Source organism: Doryrhamphus excisus, linkage group LG11 (assembly GCF_037039965.1).
Source record: "Doryrhamphus excisus strain RoL-2023G ecotype Guam linkage group LG11, RoL_Dexc_Guam_v1.1, whole genome shotgun sequence".
Lineage (NCBI taxonomy): Eukaryota > Metazoa > Chordata > Actinopteri > Syngnathiformes > Syngnathidae > Doryrhamphus > Doryrhamphus excisus.
In genome coordinates this window covers 8,639,218-8,663,047 of record NC_136367.1, presented here as the reverse complement: position 1 = coordinate 8,663,047, position 23,830 = coordinate 8,639,218, and the positions used below count along the sequence as shown (strand labels likewise).

Sequence of the window (23,830 nt, the reverse complement as noted above, 5' to 3'; positions counted from 1 at the left end):
GGTCGCGGGGGTGCTGGAGCCTATCCCAGCTGTCTTTGGGCGAGAAGTGGGTCCACCCTGGACTGGTGGCCAGCCAATCACAGGGCACACATAGACAAACAACCATTCACACTCACATTCATACCTATGGACAATTTGGAGTGGCCAATTAACCTAGCATTCCAAAAACATGCTAGGTTAATTGGTCTGCCTCTCGCCCCAAAACAGCATGCATGGAACCCTCATGAGGATGAGCGATACAGAAGATGGATGTCTTTGAAAGCAACCCCGAATTCACATAACATGGTTTAAAGTGTGATTGAAATGTACTAATAGACTAAAGTCCTAAAGACTAAAGTCCTAGACAGAGTTTTAGACTTGTGTGGCATCTTTTAGCTTGATTGGCATGTTCACTTCATACATACAAAATATATCTAATCCTGTCTTGGAAAATGTCTTGTATGCTTCTTCATCTCCAAGGCGCTCAAAGCTTTTTGACACTGTTAGCACTTTACCTACTGATGACGCACAATCAGGACCCACTGGGGGTTCTGTATCTTGCCCAAAGACACGATCACAGGCAGATGGAGGATCAAACCTGCAACCTTCAGGTTGGGAGGCGACCACTCTACCCTGAGCCATGTTGCCCCTTATCTTTCTGTTCATTAAATGCAATGAAAATGGACATATTTCAGACATGGTAGTTAATCATGGTGATTACCCATGATTAATTAAAAAAACGTAATTAATCAAAAATGTTTTAATCATTTGACAGCCCTAATTTTATATACATTTCTGCAGATATGCATTTCTTTTTGAGTTGTTCAATGATGTGATTGTTGATAGACCACCTCTTATTCATTGTCAGTCCAACCCTCCATTTTCTATACCACTTACCACCACTCATGAAAGTCACGGGGGGAACGCTGGAGCCTATCCCGGCCGACTTCGGGCAAGAGGCTGGGTATGCGCTGCCAGTGTAAGGCACAACCATTCACACTCACATTTATACCAACGAACAATTTGGAGTCGTCAATGAACCTAGCATGTATTAAAATGAAAGCTTCTCATGGTCCCTGATGGTCCCCGGACCCATCCCACCATTTGAGAAGCACCGAGTCAACCTGGCATGTATATTTTTGGAGTGTGGGAGGAACGCACACGGCCAGTGCCTTGTTGTGCCAGTCCCAAGCCTGGATAAATAAGGAGGGTTGAGTCAGGAAGGGCCTCCAAAAATGTTACCAAGACAAATATGCAAATTAACAACCTGACTTCCGTACCGGATTGGTCGAGGCCCGGGTTAACACCGACCGCCATGGGTGCTGTTCTCCTACAGTGTGCTGGTAGAAATTGGGTTACTGTTGGTCAAAGAAGGAGAGAAGAACAAGAAGAGCGTTGTAGGATTTTAGGCAGGAGTTGAGAAGCTCTGGATGGTCAGGAGGTGCTTCCAGATGCCTGGACAACTACAGCAAATGTGATGAGGGAGACTACTTGGTAGGAGAGCACTTGGTGTGTCTTGGTGAGAAGACGTGGTGGTGGAATGAGGAGGTGCAGGAGTGTAAATGGTCAAAAAGGACATGGAGAGGACTGAAGACAGGAGTACAGAGAGATGGATGCTAAGGTGAAGGTAGAGGAGGCAAAGGCCAAACGAGGTCTATGATGACTTGTACGCTAGGTGGAACAGGAAGGAGGGAGAGATGGATCTCTACAGGTTGGCAAGGCAGAGAGACAGATGGGAAGGACGTGCAGCAGGTTAGGGTGGTCAAGGTCAGGAATGGAAGTGTACTGATGCCAGTAGTGGGATGGGAAGATGGAAAGAGTATTTTAAAGAGTTGATGAATGAGCAAAGATAAGAGAGAAGGAAGAGTAGAAGAGGTGTCTGCTGTGGACCAGGAAGTAGCAAAGATTGGTAAAGAGGAAATCAGAAGAGCATTGAAAAGGATGAAGAGTGGGAAGGCCCTTGGTCCTGGTGGTCTACCTGTGGAGGTATGGAAGTGTCTGGGAGAGGTAGCAGTAGAGTTCTTGATTGAGTGGTGAGAAGATGCCTCAGAAATGGAGAAGTGTGTTGGTGTCCATTTTCACGAACAAGGGTGAACAAGGGCTGTGGCAACTACAGAGGTATGAAGCTAACGAGAAGGTCAGAGGGAGCTGCTTTGTGTCTTTGTAGATCAGGAGAAAGCCTATGACGGGTGCCTACAGAGCAACTGTGGTATTGTAGGAGGAAGTGGAGTGACAGAGAAGTATGTTCAAGAAGTGCAGGACATGGATGAGGACTGGAAGACAGTGGGAAGATGTGCTGGAGGTGTGACAGAAGAGTTCAAGGTGGAGGTGGGACTGCATCAGGGATCAGCTCTGGGCCCCTTCTTGTTTGCTATGGTGATGGACAGGCTGACAGATGAGCTTAGACAAGAATCTCCATGGACTATGATGATTGCAGATGACATTGGGATTTGTAGTGAGGGTAGGGAACAGGTGGAGGAGATGCTAGAAGAGTGGAGGTTTGCCCTGGAAAGGAGAGGAATGAAGATTAGCTGCAGCAAGACGGAGTATATGTGTGTGAATGAGAGGGACCCAAGTGGAAGAGTGAGGTTACAGGGAGAAGAGATACAGAAGGTGGAAAATTTTAAGTACTTGGTGTCAACAGTCCAGAACAATGGAGATTGTGAAAAGGAGGTGAAGAAACATGTGCAGGCAGGATGGAACGGGTGGAGAAAAGTGTCAGGCGTGATGTGAGATAGAAGAGTTTCAGCTAAAATGAAAGGAAAGGTATACAAAACTGTGGGGAGACCAGCCATGTTGTTTGGTCTAGAGACAGTACCACTGAGGAAAAGACAGGAAGCAGAACTGGAGGTAGCAGAGATGAGGATGCTGAGGTTCTCACTGAGTGACCAGGATGGATAGGATCAGGAAGGAGTACATCAGATAGTGAATATATTGGTAGAAGGATGCTGCCAGGTAGGAGGCGTAGAGGAAGACCAAAGAGGAGGTTTATGGATGTAGTGAAGGAGGACATGAGGGTAGTTGGTGTGAGAGAGACAGATGCAGAATACGGGGTTGGATGGATGGGATGGAGTTAGAACCCATCACTTGTCCCTTTAAGGTCTAGAATATTTTTTGTTTGATTCTTTCGGCTTTTTCCTGATCACCGAGTTGCCACAGCAGATCTTTTGATCGGCATAGTGATTTTAGCTTGAGCACTTTATATTCCGGATGTCCTTCCTGATGAATACTGATGATGCTTACTAGTGGAGATTAGAACCACATTATGATGTTATATATTATATATACACATATTAACTTTTTTATTGAGATGTACTTCATTTATCAGTACTGGCTTGATTGAAATTAAATTCAACATTAGTATTTAGTTTATTAGGAACAGGTGTACAGCGTTCATCTTACCTGTGGACCAATGGGGTCACCAATATTTCAGTATTGAACAAAGCAAAATTTGTTCTCAATCAGAATCACTCCACACTCTTTATTGCTCTCTGGTTCTACCATATCTTACTTATTGTGTGGAAATATGGGCTAATAACTATAAAAGCAATCTTCACTGGCTAAATGTACTGCAAAAAAGGTCAGTAAGGATAATTCATAATGCCGCCTACAGAGAACATACTAACTCCTTATTTCTAAAATCACAAATACTTCAACTTGCTGATATAGTTCATCTTCAAACAGCTAAAATAATGCATAAGGCTAAAAATAAGCAATTAGCTAAAAATGTCATCCAATACTTCTCTACAAGAGAGGAGAAATATGATCTCAGGGAAGAAGTACATTTGAAACACTTCTATGCTAGGACTACGTTATGCTAGCCATAGCATTTCAGTATGTGGAATCAAACTATGGAATGGATTGAGTAAGGAAATCAAACAATGCACAACGATGAGCCAATTCAAGAAACAATACAAGCAGTTGATGTTTGCTAAATACAAGGATGAAGAGTCTTGAACCAGTCATGATGTGCTATATATATCACTATATTGACACTTACTATGGTACCCATTATGGCATTGGATGCTCATATCACCTCCTACAAGGTACGGGACAAAAAAAATAAATTAAACTATATTAGGAAAGCAGGAAGTGAGCAAACTGAGCAAATTCAGTCTGCCATCAGACGCCACACTCGAACGGAACTCCACACAGATGATTCAAACCCAGATCTTACACATCTTCTGCGAGGCCGTATGACCTTTGAAATCAGCCATCACGAGCATCTTGGATATCATTTGAAAAATATTAAGGCTTTGTGCTGCTTGGTAGAACATTCCATTTCCCCTCAGTTGCTAAAACACTGAAGTCTATTCATGCTTTAAAAGTCATTCTCTGGCCTCAACCCATGTTTTGGAATTCTTTGATATTTGCAAAACTACTTTGTGCCTCCAACTGAACAAAACTGTAAAATGGCAACAACCTGGCATCCTGAATGCAGCGTTGCTTTTCTTTAGCCTTCTTCCTGGTTCTTTGGGATGTGTAGCGATGGAAGGAGCCATGAGTGACATGCAGTGAGCTTCAATTGCTGCACCTCTCATATGTGCCACCTCATCTCCTCTGGTCACCTGCCATGAAATGTGCCTCCTTGGTAAAAAGCTTTGTTAATGTTCAAATGGTAGCCCGATTAAAAATGACAAGTGACATCAAAGCAGATTTTAGGGAACTATTCAGGTAGATTCAGGTATTTCCCAAAGCTTGCCTGCTGCAACAGGACTGGTACGTAATGTGTCATCACCATGGTTACCACTCTGACCGCAACAGAAACTCCACTGCATTTTTAATGCCTGGATAAACGTAGCTTCCATGTGGGCGATGGCGTTCTCTGATCAGTAAAATACAGGTAAGGGCCAGAAAATTAGAATATTTTCATAAACTTGATTTATTTCAGTCATTGTGTTCAAAAGGTATAACTTTTACATTATATTTAATCATTGCACACAGACTGATGCATTTCAAATGTTTATTTCTTTAATTTTGATGATTATAGGTGGCAACAAATGAAAATCTGAAATTCCGTGGGTCAGAAAATTAGAATATTACCTAAGGCCAATACAAAAAAAGGATTTTTAGAAATGTTGGCCAACTGAAAAGTATGAACGTGAAAAATATGAGAATGTACAGTACTCAATACTTGGTGGGAGCTCCTTTTGCCTCAATGACTGCATTAATGCGGCGTGGCATGGAGTCGATCAGTTTCTGGCACTGCTCAGGTGTTATGAGAGCCCAGGTTGCTTTGATAGTGGCCTTCAGCTCTTCTGCATTTTTGGGTCTGGCATTCTGCATCTTCCTCTTAACAATACCCCACAGATTTTCGATGGGGCTAAGGTCAGGCGAGTTGGCTGGCCAATTGAGAACAGAAATATCATGGTCCTTAAACCAGGCACTGGTAGATTTGGCGCCAAGTCCTGTTGGAACGTAAAATCCCCATCTCCATAAAGCAGGTCAGCAGCAGGAAGCATGAAGTGCTCTAAAACTTGCTGGTAGACGGCTGCGTTGACCTTGGATCTCAGGAAACAGAGTGGACCGACACCAGCAGATGACATGGCACCCCAAACCATCACTGATGGTGGAAACTTCACACTAGACTTCAAGCAACGTGGATCAGTCTGTGTGCAATGATTAAATATAATGTAAAAGTTATACCTTTTGAACACAATGACTGAAATAAATCAAGTTTATGAAAATATTCTAATTTTCTGGCCCTTACCTGTACCTGATGTGCTTGTGTTGCCTAACCTTTTATGCGTATTATTAAGTACATGCAACCTTTCCTTCACCAGAAAACGTCTCGACACATCCTGGTGAGTTTAGGTATATAATAATCCATCGTGGCAGGCGAATTCATTTACTCAAAAGCATAAAATGAGCATAAGAATACCTCAAATACATTTGGACTTTCTGCTAGTTGGTGCCACTTTTCCTCTGGAAGAACAGCAATGACAAGCACCTTCCAGCCCACATGCCTGACCCCTTCAGGGTGCATGGGTATGACATTTCCATTTTTTTTCCTGATGAGCAAGAAGGTGGTCACACAGACTACACTGGCTGTAGAGTCATGTTTCCATAACATTGGCAGCATGCTTAAGAAATACATTCAGAATAGCGTTGGATGGAAAACGTTTTTTTCATGACCATTTCTGCCTCGACTGGAAATCAAAAGATTGCTTTTAGTTTTAATCCTAAGCTTTTAAAATTGTGTTCAATTACCATTTCAACTGGCATGCAGTCAGGGCGCATGATAAACTAAAATTACAAACTAAATATCCATTCAACTAAGCTATTAAATTGATTTTCTATGATTCAATCATTTGCCATTTCCTGATCAAATGCAGGAAAGAAACCCAAGCGTTGCTTCTCAGATTTGTGCGCAAGTCCGGCTCACAACCAGCATATTGGCTTTCCCCCTTTATCAGCATGTCAACACAATAAACGTTGCAGAAAACTATACACCATGACTTTCTACAGCCTGTGTGATGTCTTCAATGCAAGTGACATTCCTGCTCATCACACATGACATTAGGGAGGGACTTTCAGCATCTTGGATCCTGAAGGGGTGAAGGTTTGCGTGACCTGGAAGGTGCTCATCACTGACAGACTTTTGTCCCGCCCATTCCAGTGCTTAATGCTTTCAATATATTTTATAATATACCCAAACTCACCAGTAGGTGATCAGACTTTTACAAAGTAGTATCAGAACTTTTCCTTTTGGGCTAAAATGACCAATAGGTCAGGACTTGTACATCGAGGTTTATGATTAACATTCAGTTGTCATTTGTGACAGCAAAGAACTTTCTGCTTTTATAATTGAGCCAATAACTGATCCTAAAAATCACCATTTTTGCTAAATTCATAACACCAAGGCCTACCAAGATTTAAAACACCAGGCAGAGCAAGTAATGCTTAAACACCTTTATTGTGCCCAATCTGAACATACTCCACAACTGTAAGCAGACCACAATGAGGTAGACTTTGAAAACTCTAAAAAGCAGCTGGCCTACAGGACAATAAGCTCAGCGTGATCAACTGAATGGAAAAGGAAGTCTTTGGCACACAGCTGATGCCATCATGTCCAACAGGAACAGGAAGGCAAAGAAGGCTTGGAAAGTGTGGATGCTTTACTTTACTGGGGGGGAGAGGGAGGGGGTCTACTCAAGGTCTGGCTGGACTAATTTATCAGCAATATGGAAGTTCTTACACTCAACAGGAACCAAGCAGCTGACATGGGCATGTTCCCCTGCTGATGTACAAATGTGATTAAAACCGATGCCACCTCTCCACAAGTGCAAATTAAAAAGTGCAAAAAAAAATTCACTTAAGATCCATCAGTTGATAGAAACTTGATGGATGAGCAAGTGAAGCAGTATTGTAACAAGCATTTAATATAACTGCAACAAAGCAAGTTAGATGGGACTTGCAAATCTCTGCCCGTCACCTTGAAATTCGGGAGGGCAAATTAAAAAAAGGCAGAAAAATGGGGGAGAAAAAAAAAATAAAAGGGGTTCTCTCATAAACAGCCACCAGGTAGAATTCTGTTCAAATTTCTCATGTTCTGACTTAAAACCGCTGTGTGTACAAATGAGTAAAAAACTGCGTAAAAGTCTGAAATGCGACTGGTTAAATGAAGCCCAACGTTCAACTCCCAAAGTAAGACACGCCAGTTGGCTCGCACTGGGAAAAACACGCCAACCGGGGGAAGGGGGAGGCGGGGAAAACTAAAAGGTTAAAGGCACTGTATGGCGTTTGCCAATGAACGGCAATGAGACTTGCGTGATTGCTCTTCACTATGCAACACATGTCAACCAAAAAAAAAAAAAAGGCATTTTCATCTGCTTCCTAACCTTTTGCTGACACTTGAGGGCGTGTCTGGCCACAAGGTCTGAGAAAATGCTTCAAAGTGAACGGTCCCTTGTCTCTCCCAACAAGGTCACGGTGCATAGTGCCAACTGTGAACAGCAAAAATGTAGCAAGTGCAAAAAGTGAACATTTCCTACAGTGATATCCCAGTGCCTGGTGGAGTGCCCCACCCCTCACGCTGAGGGATGTCCGGCACGTGCTCTCCTCGGTCATCGGCAGCCTCGCCCAAGGGGGAACCTTCTCCAGCCCATCCATGCAATCTAGCTGGAATCCCTGTTCTTCTGGTTGCGCATGAGGGGGCGATGGTTGCTCAGGATGTCCATGGAGTGCTGCCAGTGCCAACAGGAGCGGCAGTAGTACTTGAAGCAGGCCTGCACAAACCCAAATCTCACTCACAGTACACTACTGCACAACAGACCACTTTCAATTTTATCACATTAGAAATTCACTGACCAATTGCACGCTTGTTAGGATTGGTTTTTAAAAAAGCATCAGTCACAAAAATAGTGAAATAGTAAATGTTTGCAGCCAGACGGGAACGGCTCATTGAGTGAAAGCCATGTAATAGACATGGCACAGTTTCCCTACTTTGGAAGCAAAAACAAAAAACGAACACTAGCCACGTACATGTATAACGTATAATATGTATAAGTAGCTTTATTTGCATTAACAGAAATTTAACCATTGTATATACCTCATTCCGAAAGAAAAGTGCCAATCCCAAATATATAATCCGATTCACGGGGGTGGAATATTCCTTTCCCCGATCAGATTGAAGCATCTTGTACCTGCTCAAACAGAAAGTTGAAAAACACGCCGAAGAAGGCTGTGTGTATTCTTCTGTTTATCGAGGTTGGCAAGCAGCTTTCGTGTGCATTAACGCCACCTGGGAAACAGAATCTAAACCCTTTATACTTTATTCACAAGTACAGTGAATTAAAAAAAGTAATATATCTATATAAAACATGTCCGAGTTTAATTATAAAATATTAGCAAGATTGAATTTGATCTTTTCCTGTTTAAATTTATACTGGGTGTGTTCTTTCAGCGCATGCTCAGATATGACGTAACACGCAGCTCCAACGTTTTTCGGTTTTAAAAATGGAGGTGAGCAATTGGCACTGGAATGCTGCGGAAAGTTTGTTTTTGATCCAAACTAATTTCAAGACTGGACGAATTAAAAACTGGCAATAAAGTTATTCCAAGTGAAAGAAAAAAAGTCTATCACGTGATGATGTTTTACTGCGCATGACCCATTGACTATTCTGTTTGATTGTAGCGGCGCATGTAGACAAGAGATTGGAATATTCCTTTCCACGTATACATTTGTTTTCAGAAAGGTCATTTGGGGGAAAAAAAAAAAAAAGAAAAAGATTCCATTCAGAAAGAGAAAAACTAAATGTGGCTACCATTTCTGTGTGGTCTATACAAAAACAAAAAAAACAAACACATTTCCGTGTTATATCTCCTGAATGTTCATTAACTCTCCAGCAAAGAGCACAAGTGCAGACCACTCACCTGGTCTCTGCAGAAGAACGGTCCAGGTTGGCGAAGGCAAACTTGACACATGGAGTCTTCCAGATATGGATCAATCTGGACCTAAAGGGAGAGGCAAAACTCATATTTTCATGTTGTCATTTTGTGCAAAGCCTTCCACAAATCCCCACACGCACATTAGCAATACCCTACCTTCTTTGTAAACTTTGGTGTTTTAATCTCCACAAAGGCTGCACATACAGCCTTCAGGTAACTGCGCTGATTGTTAAAAGTCACACGCCCAGAGCCTGTACACAAACACCATAGGGTTCAAGTGTTAATGAGTTCATACAAGCTCGCTAATATGCACATCATTGGACACAGCTACGCCCAAAGAAAAACGCCAACAGTGCCCTATTTCTATAACTGACCTGTATATTAGAGCTACAGAGAGTTACCTTGACAAAAGCAGTGTTGGTGCCACTCAAGTCTAAAATCCATGCCCCTACGTTCCGTAATGTTTTAAATCAAATTAATACTCCAAGTGTTACATTATCAATGTACTTGTTCATGCATGATAGCATTTATATAAAAAGTAAAATGTATATGAATGTATAGATATAGAAAACTTTGAGGTCTTCATGGTCAAAATGACTGGCATATTAAATAATTTGGCATTATAATGCACAGAAAAGCGAAAGAAGCGTGCATGTTTCACACAAGGATTGTAAAGGATAGGCAAAACTCTGCAATTCCCCTTTAAAGAATCTATGGCAATCAACTAAAGCAAGAATCACCAATTCTTACCTATGGGATATTTGTGTTTGTCTGTGTCAATGCCTGCATACATGACCCCTCCAAACAGGTCATTCATGATGCTGGCCAGTGCTTCAGCGTTTAGCATGCCATGCAGTGCACCCACAAACACAGTTTTGCTGGGGTCCAAACGCTGAGCAGGGCAGCGCACATAGTTACTGTCAGAAATCACCCAGGGAATAACCTGCACCTGAAATCAGAGGACAACACATCTTAATGTGCAAGTATTTAACAGGATATACTTAATTTACATTGATATTTTCAACTGAGATGGTCGAAGATGTATGTTTAAGAGTGCATTTGTACTGGAAACTGCACATAAGTACATATCAGAACCGTTGAATAGTTTGTTACCTGAGGGAATGCTTGCACTGTAAGCCATACAGTACAATACTAAATTGGTGAAAAATGCTGCAAGGAAGACTTGACACCTACAGCACAGTGATCTCAGAAGAGTGCACTTCATCTTAAACTATACAGGGTGACCACTGCACCATACAATACCCATACATTAATTTGGTGCAGGCTGGGACAAGTAAATTTGGACCACCACAAATGGATCTGGCGGTACCCGTTCACCTACGCTCATGCAAATTAACACTTACTCCTTAAATCTAGTGAAGAGATATCACGCAACGATCAGTGGGTGTTCAGCACAAGAAATCATTTGACCCATTTAAAATGTTTAGAATACTTTTGTGCAAATTTGCCAATTTATTACATCACCTCCTCCTGATCAAACTTTTAAGACTCGTTGAAAAATCGTATTCTTGTACTGTTGGATCTCGAGGTTCCAAGTAGAGCTTCAAAATGCAAACACAAGTTGGAGTGAAGGGGGAAAAATGTGAAACAAGCTCTTCAGTTGAGCAAATTCACAGCCTTTAAAGCCAATCTTGACAAAAATGTGGATCAATTACATTTTCTATGTTTTTGTTCCCCACACAGTATGTGGAGGGGGTGCCATCGTGATCTGGGGTGCTTTATCCTTCAATGGAACTTCACTCTGACCATCCTGCATGTTGCCCTGGTCAAATCAACTGAGAATCATTTGTGGATGGGTGGCAAGTTTGGTTTACAAAAAAATCTACATCACTTCCAAAACCAATTTTGAAAGATGATCAACAAGAATGACCCAGTTATGAACAGAACCTCCTTCAAATCCTAAAGTGCAAAACGTAAAGGGTTGCAATTTTCATTTAGTCTACTTTGATCAGGAGTGTATATCGCAGGCATGTGGAGAAACACTTGACCATATTGTTCATTTGCTACAACATAACCTTCAAACAATAAAAGCTGTGATACTTTTCTACTCACATCCTTGCAGCGCATTCTGCGGCTAGACATCTTGAAGTAGTACTCCCTGTTGTCTTCAGGGTGAAACGGGTCCTGGGAGCAAGCATGGAGCAAGGCCCGTACGGACTTCTCATTTTCAAAAACTAGGTACACATAGCCTGCAAGGACAACACCTTCACTTGATTGAAAGAATAAAACTTTGGATTCCGTTTCAAACACCTTATAATCAATGACATTTACTAAAAAAAAAAAAAAAAAAAAACACTTGTCTGAACCATTACATTTGAAATATAATTTTAAAGTTAATTTTGCCCAGCAACTTTCTGTCAAATGCAAAAGCCATTCCTTTTCTTTTTAGCTAGAAAAGCACGGGATGTAAAACTGAAACTAATGGATGTGGAACATTTGGCAAGAATTAACAGCAATGAGGTAGAATTAAGTGCTGCCTCTTCCTACTCCTTGTGACACAACTACTGCAGATTTCAATGCCAATTTTCAGATGTAGTGAGTAGTTTCATCAACACTACAACTGTGTCCAACAAACTAAATTGCCCGATAACAACAGTGTATAACCATTAGTTACCAGCTTCTAACTCGTCAGGGCTACGTTAAAGCTGGCAACTTACTGTATGCTCACACTAAACTCACCAGCATGCCAGTGTGTCCACCATAGTGCCACCCTGAAACCATGTAAGAAAAAAAATAGCCTACCAGCTTGTCATTACCTTTGGCCACATTACCTTTGGGAGGACAGCGAGGGTGTTTTCCATCCTTACCAGGCCACTCCACAGTCAGAGGACCATAGCCGCTAAAGGTGTTGATGAGCCCAGCTGCAATAAGGAAGGAGACAAGCCACTTATGGTAGATGACTGACTTTTGGAAAACGAACTGTTTAACCACCACATGACAGCACTGGCCGATAATGATGCTACCGATAATGACTGGTTTGATTCCTGAAGACCAGAGAGACCACTGGTACAGAGTGACTTCAAATGTCAAAATGCAGCACTTCTGATTTTGATATGAAATCATATCAAAGCTTTTCTTGTAAAAAAAAGACCTGTATACATGGCAGAAGTTTTGACTGCTCAGTGACTTTCAAAAGCTTTAAAACTCACACGGCTAACAGTCTCACTCTAAAAGCCAATAAGCATCTCAAGAACAATTAAGCCCTGTTGCTGAAAGCAATTACCTTCTGTGATGTCCCAGGGCACGCCACCAAGAAAGACCTTGCAGGAGTAGAGTGGATCCTTGTTGTTTCTGGGCGGCAACTGACCACTCCAGGTGAAAGTAGCTTCATTCACAGCTGAGGAAAATTTTAATAAAGATGAGATGTCTGATGCCAAAATGGTAATACTTTGGTCCATAGTTTACAATAAAATCATACCTGCAGCCTGTCTGTGCAGACGTGCCTCCCTCTCAATACTAAATGAATCATCAGATTGGTCCAGCATGTCTGCACCAGGCCATGGAGAGCCCGTGCGCCAGCGACGGGAAAGGGCAGAGGAGGTAGGGCTGGCACTAGATGGCGGGGTCAGAGGGGAGCTGGTGTCCTGGGGGTCCAGACGGGAGCCAAGTCGCAGCAGATCCTTCTGCATGTTTGATGCAAGGTAAGGCAGGGGAGGCGAAATCCGCAGAGTTGACTGAAGTACAAACGACAAAAACAAAACTGACAAGCCATGTTTTTTCAAATGTACAGTTATCCCTCACCACATGGTGGTTTGAACATCGCACCCTCAGATTTTCCCCCAGAATAAGTTCTGTGGTTTAACACTAAATAATTGTGTACATTTAAGCAAACTACCTATACTTTGCTTCAGCATTTAAGCCAAATATGTGTGAAAACAAATGCAAACAAAAAAGCATTCCAATTGTGAATGCATGTCTGCACCAGGCCTCATTGACCAGGTGTCAGTATTGTAGCACCAGACATGATTTCAGAACAGGCACAATAACCGGACACTGGCTACTAATGGGGCCATAATGAAAGTTTGAACCTCTGTTGTCACTGCCTGTGTGCCCGCCCACCACACATCAAAAATTAGATGGCAAATAGGTTTTCTATGCTGCAATGCCAAAAACTGTCCATTCATAAAAAACGAGGGGAAGCAAACAGATTTACCACCTTGTCAAGAAGGTGTGGTTCTACTTACCAACATGTCACAGAGGTGGTCGGAACCAGAACTGAAGCCACTAGTCTCAGAGTCTTCGGGGCTGCTAGAGCGCGAGTCCAAGAAGGAGCTTGAATCCAGACGGTTAGCCATGCGAGCCATGCCGGGGAACTTCTCCAGGAAGTCAGCAGTTATACTCATGGACTCTGAGGGCAAGTAGGCTGGAACCTTTCCAAGGAGGCTACTAAAGGGACTGTTCAGAATGCCCAGCACTGGACAGAAACACACCATTCACCATAAGAACATTTACCATGAATCTGTGAGGAGGGAAAATTTGAGAGGCTGAAGATTAATTGAAACTGGTACCAGCCAAAAAACAGGGATGGTGAAACTGCCACAGTCCAGTGTTAGAGCTGCTATTAAGAGTATTCAAATTCAGTTAACACTTAAGCAAAGCAATCAGTTCCGCTTCCTAATAAGAGTTTGTGAATTTATCAATTCAGTTATAATTTAAAAGCTTACAGTTATTCCTAATGTCAGTCCAAGAAATAAAAAATAACCACCTGTGGGAACTATTGAGGTATTACAAGCATATTTCTTCATAGCACAGCCATCCAACCAAGTACACTGCATGAAGCATGTGAGGCTTTGTCAGGTAGCAGGGATATTCAACTACAGGCCGCATTCAAAGCTCTGTCCCACTTTATTGGAGGCCCATTTTAGCGACCTCTATGGAGTTATGGTGGATGGACCCAAAAGCAGCGATGCCATTTCAGCACTACAAGTGGGTCACAAAAAAAGTCAATGTAGTGTTAACTACAGTAAAAACTGCAACACAAAAAAAAATATTCCATGTTCCTTGGCCTGCTTAAAACCACTCAAATGAGTGCAACTTGGCATCTGTGTGATCGATGATGTAATTAAGCCATTACATTTTGATGGGGAATAATGAGGCTTCACCACATTGTTTCTTGCGTCACTGAACTGCGACAAAGCAAAGCAAAACTGCCGCATCATCCTCAGTGGTGATGCTACAGCTTGGTGACATACACTGATCTGAATGACAAATGTTACCGTGTAGAGACCTGAAGCTATCACATGTATAAACAAGGGCAAAATGTCAGGTTTTGCTCGGAGTGCCAATGATTCAACTAAAGAGGTACTTACTTGACTGCGAGCTCGTCTGAACCTGGGAAGGAGAGGAGAGAGACTCCGTCTCTTGGCTGCTCCAGGATCTGTCCCATCCAGACAAACGGAGAGACTGCAGGCCCAGGCCAAGGTCTGCCACGCTGGGCTGGAGCCTGGATGTCTGCATCTCCTGGGAGCCGGGCATGCCGCCACAGTTGGCAAAGAGCATCCTCCTGCTGCCCACTGCAGCCAGGTCTGGCTCTTGATGGTGTGAGGATCCAGTTCAGAGGAAGAGAAACGAGAACGTGTTAGACTGCCACAAAGAATTCACAGTCACAATAAGAGCAATCCATTTTCAACCCTACCCTGGACGAAGGGGGAGCTAACCTGCTGCCTCTGTGCCCGTTGAATGTGCCATGCATCTCCGTCTGCATGGCTGACCCACCTAGCAGCATGTGACATGACTGCTGATGCGCTCAAACTCCTGATATTGACATCAGCGTCCCATACCTGCCGCTTCCTTGCTCGACAACTAAAACCCTGCCAGAGCTATCAGCTAGTTGTATCAGTAGGCAGTAGAGGACGGCCGATGCTGCTGCTGCTTTCTGTCTAGCCCGTTTCCTGAGCAAGTGAGGGAGGGGGAGGCAGCTATAGCGGCATCATACCAGTGTGAATGACTCAGCAGGCTTAAATATTCAGACTTGAGGATTCTTCAAAAACATACCAGAAAACTTCCAGCCGGACAATTGTTTATACTGGTCCATATATACACAGCAGCATGCTGAGGGGAACAGGGAGACCCAGCCCGGCTGCAAGGAAGCAGCTGACTGATCAGATGTTAAAAAGGACAGGCCAATGTGCATCAGCTCCTTTCTCTCCAGGCCTGGAAAGCTTCCAAAAAACAGCTACAGCCCTGATTCAGCAACTGCCGAGCTGGGACTTGGCTCCCAATTCACTTTAGTTTCACTTTTTTTTATTAATCTTAAACATTTAAAAGATTACACAAAGCACATGGTTTAAGTAGACTTTTACAAAAAAAAGGTGCATTTAAAAATGATGCATTCCAAGTCCAGAGACAAGAATTGTGCTGATCAAAGAAACTCAAATTCTCCCAAATCCTCCCCCCCCCAAAAAAAAATGTAGTACTGCAATGCTACAAAACCAGTGATGCAGAATGAATCAGCTGCTGGCACTCTTGGCAAGTAATGACATAAGTTCTAACAGTTGGCAATTCTTGCTTAAATGCAAGATTTGATTAGAGAAAAAGGCCACAAGACAACTGCAGTTGTGCATGTTGGGGGGGGGGGGGGTCAGGCTGCAACAATCAGTTGTACATGTTTGACTGCAAAGTGGGAGTTGTAACATTTATGTATAAAAAATAAAACTAAGACTTTCGACAAAGTGAATTTCTGTTCAGCCAGGTTTAAGGCTTTCTGATGCTGGACCTAAAAGGGGCCTGCTGGCTCACCATGTTCTAGAGCCTGTCATTTGATAAGCTTGATGTCAGGGCTATGACAGACAAGCATGCCATGGATTCTGTTTCATGAATGCAACAAGTGGATGCGCATACTGCCATCTAGTGGAAAAGCATTTCATTGTAGTGTGTAACTGTGCGTCAGTGGTGTATATTGAACGTTCATTTTCAGGACAATTAATTGAAACCAATTAATTTACTGCAGCACACCTGAGGAACGCTCCGTGGCACACTGCTGTGTCAGTGGTTGGGAATCAGTGCCTTGTTCACTTGGTCCACGGTTTCAGACCATAAATAAAAACTCACCCAAAACATGTCACACATGTCCGGACAAATGAATAATTCAAGTGTGTACACAAATCCACATCAAGTCATGCCAGTTACACCTCCACTTGACCATAGAAGTTCATGCAAAGTGACTCATGAATGTGGCATACAAAATCAGATATGCATACGATACGATTGCAGCATGAACGATCAGGGTACATATCCGACCGACAAGTCATCAAAAGACGTATTGCCGTGCTTACCAAGAAGGTAAAAAGGTAAAAAGGTACTGATGGATGTAGGTCATCAAAAGGTAGGGCTGGACAATAAATATGTTTAAAATAGAGATTTGCTTTAAGCAGGATATGAAAATCAACCATATCGTTGATAGAGTGGATTTGAGCTGCATTTCCCTCATGCCTGCATGAAGAAGGGAGGAGGGGCGGAGCAGAAGCCTGCAGGCTCAGTTGAAGCAAACAGGCCAACATGTCAGCAGTGGAACAACAACTCAGTAAGGTAACTTGGCATTTCGAATTCAGAGCATTACAAAAACAAACAAACATTTTCACCACCTTCCGCCAACACCAGGAATGTGTGTGATTTGTCGTGCTCCTGTTTCGTTCCTCATGAAAGGAAAAGCAACCTTATCACATTGGTATTATGGTCCCCGTTGCAACACTGGAAAAAAAACAGCTTCAAAAAGCTGCTGAAAACAATGGACTTGCCATGTCCAGCCAAGTTTTGAAGTCACAATTTAGCACAAATGTACCAGGAAGTTAAAGAGCTGCTAAGCCTGATGCAGTTGGAGATGGTATTCCTTCCATTAAATATGCCTGCGTCTTATAAAACTTGACCTAAAAATACTGTTTAAAGTACATCTGAGTTGCTGCCATTTTAAAATGTCCTCTTAATCCAGACACTCCTCCATATTTTGTTCTCGTTATTGGGATTTGAGCATAGCTAAAGGTTTGCTATAGAAAAAGATATTAATTTTCTATATTCAGAAAAGAATGGACCACTATTGTGGCTATTTTTAGATATTTTTTTTAATGTGCACCTTGTATGGTTTAAAATTAAAAACCTTAGATTGAGTATGTTTTTTGATAAAAAAAAAACTTGACATGCACGTTTGGCTTTGATCTAAACTCACTGTGGCAAAGATATACACCAGGATATACACTGCCCAGCTCATTACTATATTCATATGAGCTAATATGAAGCAATTTAAGGCAAAATAAGGTTCCAACTAGGGCTGGGTAATATATCGATATTTTTTTTAAATATTGATATTTCTGTTAAGCACAATATCAAAAATAACCATATTGATAGACTGGATTTGATTCAGAGGTCTCATGTTTCAAGATGGTGGAGTCCAGGTGCAAGGCAGCTCTGTCTTCTGCTGTGTTTTAGTTCTTAATAGTGCTTTATCGCTCGTGTTTTTTGTGCCATAACGACCCCTTAAGCAAGTGTGCAGCTATGGATGTTCATCTTGTTACGTTTGTAGTTTGCGCCATTGCCTACAATCCGCAGCAGTTGTTGGCTCCCCACGGAGATATGAAGGAGGGGAGGCTGCATGGCGGGAGTGAACAGCAAAAGAGACTATAAATGTTGCTGGATAAAGACTATCAACCACAGTTACCGCCTGTCATGGGGAACGTGAGATGGAAGCGCTCTCGGCAGTGCAGAGTGACTACCGTGAGTGTAGCATGATTGCACTGAAGTTTGAACAGTATATTTAAAGATTCTACCATTTTATTTCAGCGGCTATTTTACAATTTTATATTGTTCTTACATTAATAAACCTTTGCATGCATATTCAGCTTTGACTTCTTTAAACTCACTTTGTGGGGGAAAAAATGAAATACTGAACCAACACAAAAAGAGCCACCCCGTCGATGTTGGATTTAAACGCTTCATTGAGCACCTGCACGTCACAATTATACACCACATGCATCGCCCATGTAATCAGTTTTTCGCCCCAAATGTTTTTTTTTTTTTTTTTCCAGCCTATATTTCCACTCAGACCCTGCACTTTGTCATCGGGCATGATAAAACGTTCCTTACCTTAAAGCCGTAAAACACATGGTGAAAATATACTCACGACACACACACAACCACACGAGTGTGCTAAACTAAGCCAACTCTTACCTTCCATTACAAGAGAAGATTAGACCAACTTTCACCAGTGTTACACATTTCAACTCGTTTCGTTGGGAGGGGGCCGTTTAGTGTTTGTATCTGCCACGATCAAGGCATCCGCCGGGGAAATACTCCCCTCACAAAAACGCTCCTTCTCATGACAACATTCATTCACATGTCAATTTCCAGTAAATTCCGCATTAAACAGTACATTCCATTTTTATTGGCCAATTCAGTGATTCCTTGAACGCGGAAATCATAGGGTCCCACAAACGCACAAAGCCATACAGTTGGTCAGACTTACTATTGTTATGAGTCATATCACGTCTATAATACAGCATAAAAGTACATATGATTTATACTGATATTGAATTAATATCCTATCAGCCAGTATTCAAGGCTGCAATATCTGTATCGTGAAATAGTTTGGACACCCTTATTAGCTACTAATGTTTCCCATCATGAATGATCGCCCCATTATAGCAAGAGTGAAAACTGTTGGGGACCTCTCAGACTGCTTTGTTGACACTATAGAATTTGACTACCAGACAGCAGTGAGAACATTGTTATTCAGGCCAAACGACAACACAATTCTTTTTTTAATTCGCAATTTCTTTAAAACTGTTTTTTGTAAAGGACGTTTTTATAAACCCCCAACTGGTAGTAAGCTAGTGTGTGGTGGTCTTCCATTTACTGGTTGGGGAAAAAAATGTATTGTACCCTTGAGCTAGCTGCTTACTGTACCTTTAATGTACCTTGCTTTGTGCACTTGGGCACAAAATGTCTCAAAACTCAGACATAAAACGTCTTTGTAAAGAAATATGATTAAATAAAACGTCAAACTACTAATTTTACATTTCTGAAGCAGTATGTCTTTGTTTATATATACATATATGTATTTATAGTGCATCGTCAATTCTAATTAGGAAATCTCCGGGTAAGCCTTTAAAAGGCAATAAAAGGAGCACATCGCCCGCCGTGATAAGAAAATGGCTACCTTTCCAAACTACGTTAGGTGCCTGAAGAACAAGGACGATGTTCGGTTTTAACTGTTGAAAAGTGTAACGAGACTGTACCACAAAGCAAGTCCGTCTTGCTCTTGCCGTTGGTGGGGGTGGTACACACACCAGTCAGATCCAGAGAGTTCCCCAGCATAGTGTTCATCCTACGGAAGATGTCTGCGTTGATGCAGGTCGACAGGGCCGGAGACTCCCCGTCTGGGCTGTCAGGCCTGCGAGGGTCGTTTCTCTGAGCCAACACAAGTCACACCGTCATTAACACCAATTGCGACTAAAAGTCAAAACGAAGACACTGAAACGAGGCTTTGTGAGTGAATTGTTAATGGCACATTTGTCACTCACCAAGGAAAAAGCCATGATGTGCGGACAGACTTAAGCCAAAAGGAGCGTTAAGAACCGGCGCATCCAATGAAAGGCCATACTTATGAAGGCCTGCTAATTAGCGTCAATGTGGTGAACGTGTGCTCAGCTAATGGCTGGCCCTCGAGAGCCTCCGTCTTCTCACGTGGTCATCTTCAAAGCTGCCGCCGCGCAAATAAAATCCCGTTTTCACATCAATGTAATACATAACCTTCTCTTAGTATACAAAATTAAATCAGCTAAAAGCTCGTGAAAACGTACTAAAACTTATTTATGTACTTTTAATGTTTGGACTCATCAAGTTAATGATATTTTCAATACATAGCAAATGGACCATATTTAATGTTTATAGAACAGAGTAGACCAGGGGTGTCCAAACTGTGGCCCAGGGGCCGTTTGTGTCACACAGCTTGTTTTTAACTAATTCGCTACCCCATGAAAGCAGTTTTTAATACGTTTTTTTTCCACCTGAAGGCCTGATGCCAAAGACAATCTATTTATAGTCTTTTGCATTTTTTCACAAGAGGCAAGAAGAGGTGATGATGCAACTTCACGATAGTTTAGTGCAGTTTTAAGCCGTAAAACAGCCACATGGTGGCTGAAGAGGTCAGCATGCATCTTTCTCATGTAAAAGCATGGATCCCTGTAATTGCATTCAAGGGAAATCAGAATCGCTTTTATTGTCATTGTATTGCATACAACGAAATTTGAGTGCAACACCACGTTAATTGGTGAATTAATGTATTCACAAATGTGAAAATTGTAAATATGACATTTGACATGAGTACAGTGTGAAAAAATGACGTCTTTGGGATCAGGCGTTCAGGTTGAAAACGTATTACCCAGCTTGTTTATAGAGGCTTTACAATGCTTTTCCCACTCTTATGACCTATGTATGTAGTTAGATTGTTGTATTCTTGTGGAAAACAATGCCAAAGTTTCAGATAAGGAGGTTTTGCGCATTTGGAAGTGAGCCCTGAAAGAAGTTTGGGATGGCTCAAAAACGCTCAGTTTCAAAAGGCGTGGTAAAACTGCTCCTTTGTGATGACAGATGGGCGGACTTCCTCATATGGGTCATTGTTAGGGATCACGGGAAGTGTGACCAATCACAGCGGAGTGGGCATGCTATGTCAGCTGACATTGGGCAAGAGGCAGGGTACACCCTGGACTGGTCGCCAGCCAATCACAGGGCGCATCTCAACACCAACCAACCAACAACAAGAGTTCCCAATTAACCTAACATGTACATGTTTTTGGAATGTGCAAACTACAAAAAATAATAATGTAATATGCTTCCATGGCACTGTCAGTGGTTCACTCTGTTTTAACATATTTTCATTACAGTAGAGATAAATGAAGAAATATCAATTTCTCTTATATTTAAAATCGGGGCTGAGGGGGAACAAAACATTTCTGTTCCTTGGAGGGGGGGCATGACAGAAAATAAATAATTGAGAGGCACTGCATTACAGTAACACAAGTGTAAAATACTATCTACATCTTTGAATGCATCTTAGTTTTGAGTAATATGTTGTATTCAACTAGAATCAGAATCATCTTTGTTGTCATTGTATTGCACACAATGAAATTTGAGTGCAACTCCACAGTGCATTTTGTAGAAAGTAAAAATAAAAAACTAAGGAAAAAATTAAAATAAGGATAAGAATATAATTATAAAAAGTGGCAGGTGCTGTTCAAAATAAATGTAAATATATGTACATCAAAAACAATAACCTATACAGTAAACAAAATGTGGATTTGCAGTAACCAAAATGTGGAATTGCAGTAAACAAAAGGTAGTATTGCACATATTGTACCTGAATTTCACTTGAATGAAAAGTTAAAACAAAAATGCACAGGCTGCATGGCGGATGAGTGGTTAGTGCGCAGGCCTCACAGGTAGGAGATCTGAGTTCAATTCCACCCTTGGCCATCTTTGTTTGGAGTTTGCATGTTCTCCCTGTGCATACTAGGTTAATTGGCCACTCCAAATTGTCCATAGGTATGAATGTGAGTGTGAATGGTTGTTTGTCTATATGTGCCCTGTGATTGGCTGGCCACCAGTCCAGGGTGGACCCCGCTTCTCACCCGAAGACAGCTGGGACAGGCTCCAGCACCCTTGTGAGGCTAAGCAGTAGAAAATGAATGAAAAAAGATCACACATTTGTTCAAAAATCTTGTACTATACTGTATTGTTATTGGTATAAAAAGTTGAACCGTTAATACTATTAAAATACTAATAATATGCTTTGTATAACACAGTTGATGTGCTGGCAGTTTTTTCATTCATTCATTCATTTTGTACCGCTTTTCCTTTCAATAAATATAATTTCTTAGCATATCTTCATAGATTGGTTTAACACATTAAGAGATACATTTTGATATGATTGGCACAAGAGATTGTGGAAAAGGAACATTGAACAATGTTATCTTTTGTATTGCACTTTCCAAACTGGCAAATTTGGTTGACACCTGTGTACATGCAATTAGGTTCAGCAGGAGACAGCCTAGGGCCTTTCAAAACTGCCAAGTCCTTCCAGAACTGCCAAGTCCTTCCAGAACTGTGTTGCCCGATGGCATGGTCATGCAAGTGTGGAACCAGGAGAGGGCAACAGTGTTCTGCATGCTATGATGCACACTACCTCATTCCCCTCGATGGACTTCTTTTTATTGCATTCTATCTTGTTTTAAACTAAGTTGCGGCACATTTTGGGTTAATCACCATGACATGACACACCATGTATTTGTATTGCTTTAATTTTAATGTAATTAGCTTGTTCTGTCCCCAAGTTCATTCATTGAGTGCTGGTGTAACTTTATCTTTCTCCATTAGAGGTCACTATTGCTACAAATGCCCTAAGCTTCTTCTTTTGGGATTGGATTTGCGTGGCAGCGCCATCTAGCAGCCTCCCAGTGTAAGCAGCAGGCAATTTAGTCCAAGCGCCATTTTGAGAGCAGCACAACAAGCATTTTCATAAGAGCACACATTTTCTGCATTTTGTGTAATCCTTGGCAAAAACATAATCTGTAAGTATTTAAACATGTGGATTTACCTTTAACTGATGTAACTTCATGGTCATCCATATGTTTTTCTCTGCTCTGAGAGCTAGCTAGTTTGGGCCTATGCTGAGTCATGCAGTTGTATTGTAACAGGATTTTTGGTGGTACACATTTGTTAGCTTCCATGCTAACATTCATTCTGTACATGTCTCATATATGAGAGAATATCTATTTGTACAAAGAATAATAATAGTAAATGGTCTTCAGACAACACTGGAAGTATGTTTAGCTGGCTGCATAGTTTGGGTTAGAAACACCTAACTGAGGGCAGAAGATTTTTCAGAATTTTTTCAATGCTGCTTCATTGGTGTTGGTTTGATGACAAGTTTCTCTACTTCTACTAGTCTTATTTTTTGCTGTTTATCAAAAATGCCTTTGTTTAATGTCAATGAGTAGAAAGTATATTAAAATATAAAGTATATGAAAATATTTTTGATTGTATTCAACATGCATTGCATACAATCAGAATGATACACATATTTAAATACAGGTGTGATTACATAAAACAGGGCTGTTTTGTCTTATTTTGTGCCATTTTCTACAAGAAGAAAAATGCTCTTCTTCCTGATGCTTTCCCAGTATTGATTCCAAGTCAATCTCCATGTGTGTCAAAATGAAGTTAATGAACCACTTGGATTTCCAGCAGGCTATTTCTCTCTAAAAATATGCTTCCATGGCACTGTCAGTGGTTCACTCCGTTTTAACATATTTTCATTACAGTACAGATAAATGAAGAAATATCAATTTCTCTTATATTTAAAATCGGAGTGGGGGGGCACAAAACATTTTAAGGTGGCCAATAGCAAGTTGCATCTTCTCTGAAGAGTAGCACCAGAATAGCCTCAAAACAA

The 23,830-nt window shown here is 41.6% G+C and overlaps 1 protein-coding gene across 3 annotated transcripts; it reads right to left on the bottom strand.

The window, feature by feature from the left end:
* Positions 1–6,876: 6,876 nt before the first annotated feature.
* Positions 6,877–20,070, bottom strand: LOC131097715 (cytoplasmic polyadenylation element-binding protein 1-like). 3 transcript variants are annotated; one of them, XM_058045898.2, is made up of 12 exons: positions 19,902–20,070; positions 19,617–19,788; positions 14,700–14,921; positions 13,575–13,804; positions 12,809–13,064; positions 12,614–12,727; positions 12,147–12,251; positions 11,443–11,579; positions 10,120–10,318; positions 9,526–9,620; positions 9,355–9,435; positions 6,877–8,207 (listed from the first exon to the last, which is right to left on the bottom strand). In XM_058045898.2, exons 1-12 carry the CDS (start codon positions 19,914–19,916, stop codon positions 8,097–8,099), a joined length of 1,737 nt encoding a protein of 578 aa, XP_057901881.2. In that variant the 5' UTR covers positions 19,917–20,070; the 3' UTR covers positions 6,877–8,096. The 3 variants fall into 3 exon arrangements, with proteins under 3 accessions (XP_057901881.2, XP_057901882.2, XP_078650832.1); XM_058045899.2 differs by having other exon boundaries at positions 12,162–12,251; XM_078794706.1 differs by lacking the exons at positions 19,617–19,788; positions 19,902–20,070 and adding an exon at positions 15,048–15,566.
* Between the last annotated feature and the right edge of the window lie 3,760 nt (positions 20,071–23,830).

Excerpts from the sequence above, each read along its gene's own strand:
- LOC131097715 (XM_058045898.2), bottom strand. Across the intron at positions 13,065-13,574 it reads ACCACCTCTGTGACATGTTG|TCAACTCTGCGGATTTCGCC; the intron begins GTAAGTAGAACC and ends TTTGTACTTCAG. Across the intron at positions 9,436-9,525 it reads CACCAAAGTTTACAAAGAAG|GTCCAGATTGATCCATATCT; the intron begins GTAGGGTATTGC and ends CTCTCCCTTTAG.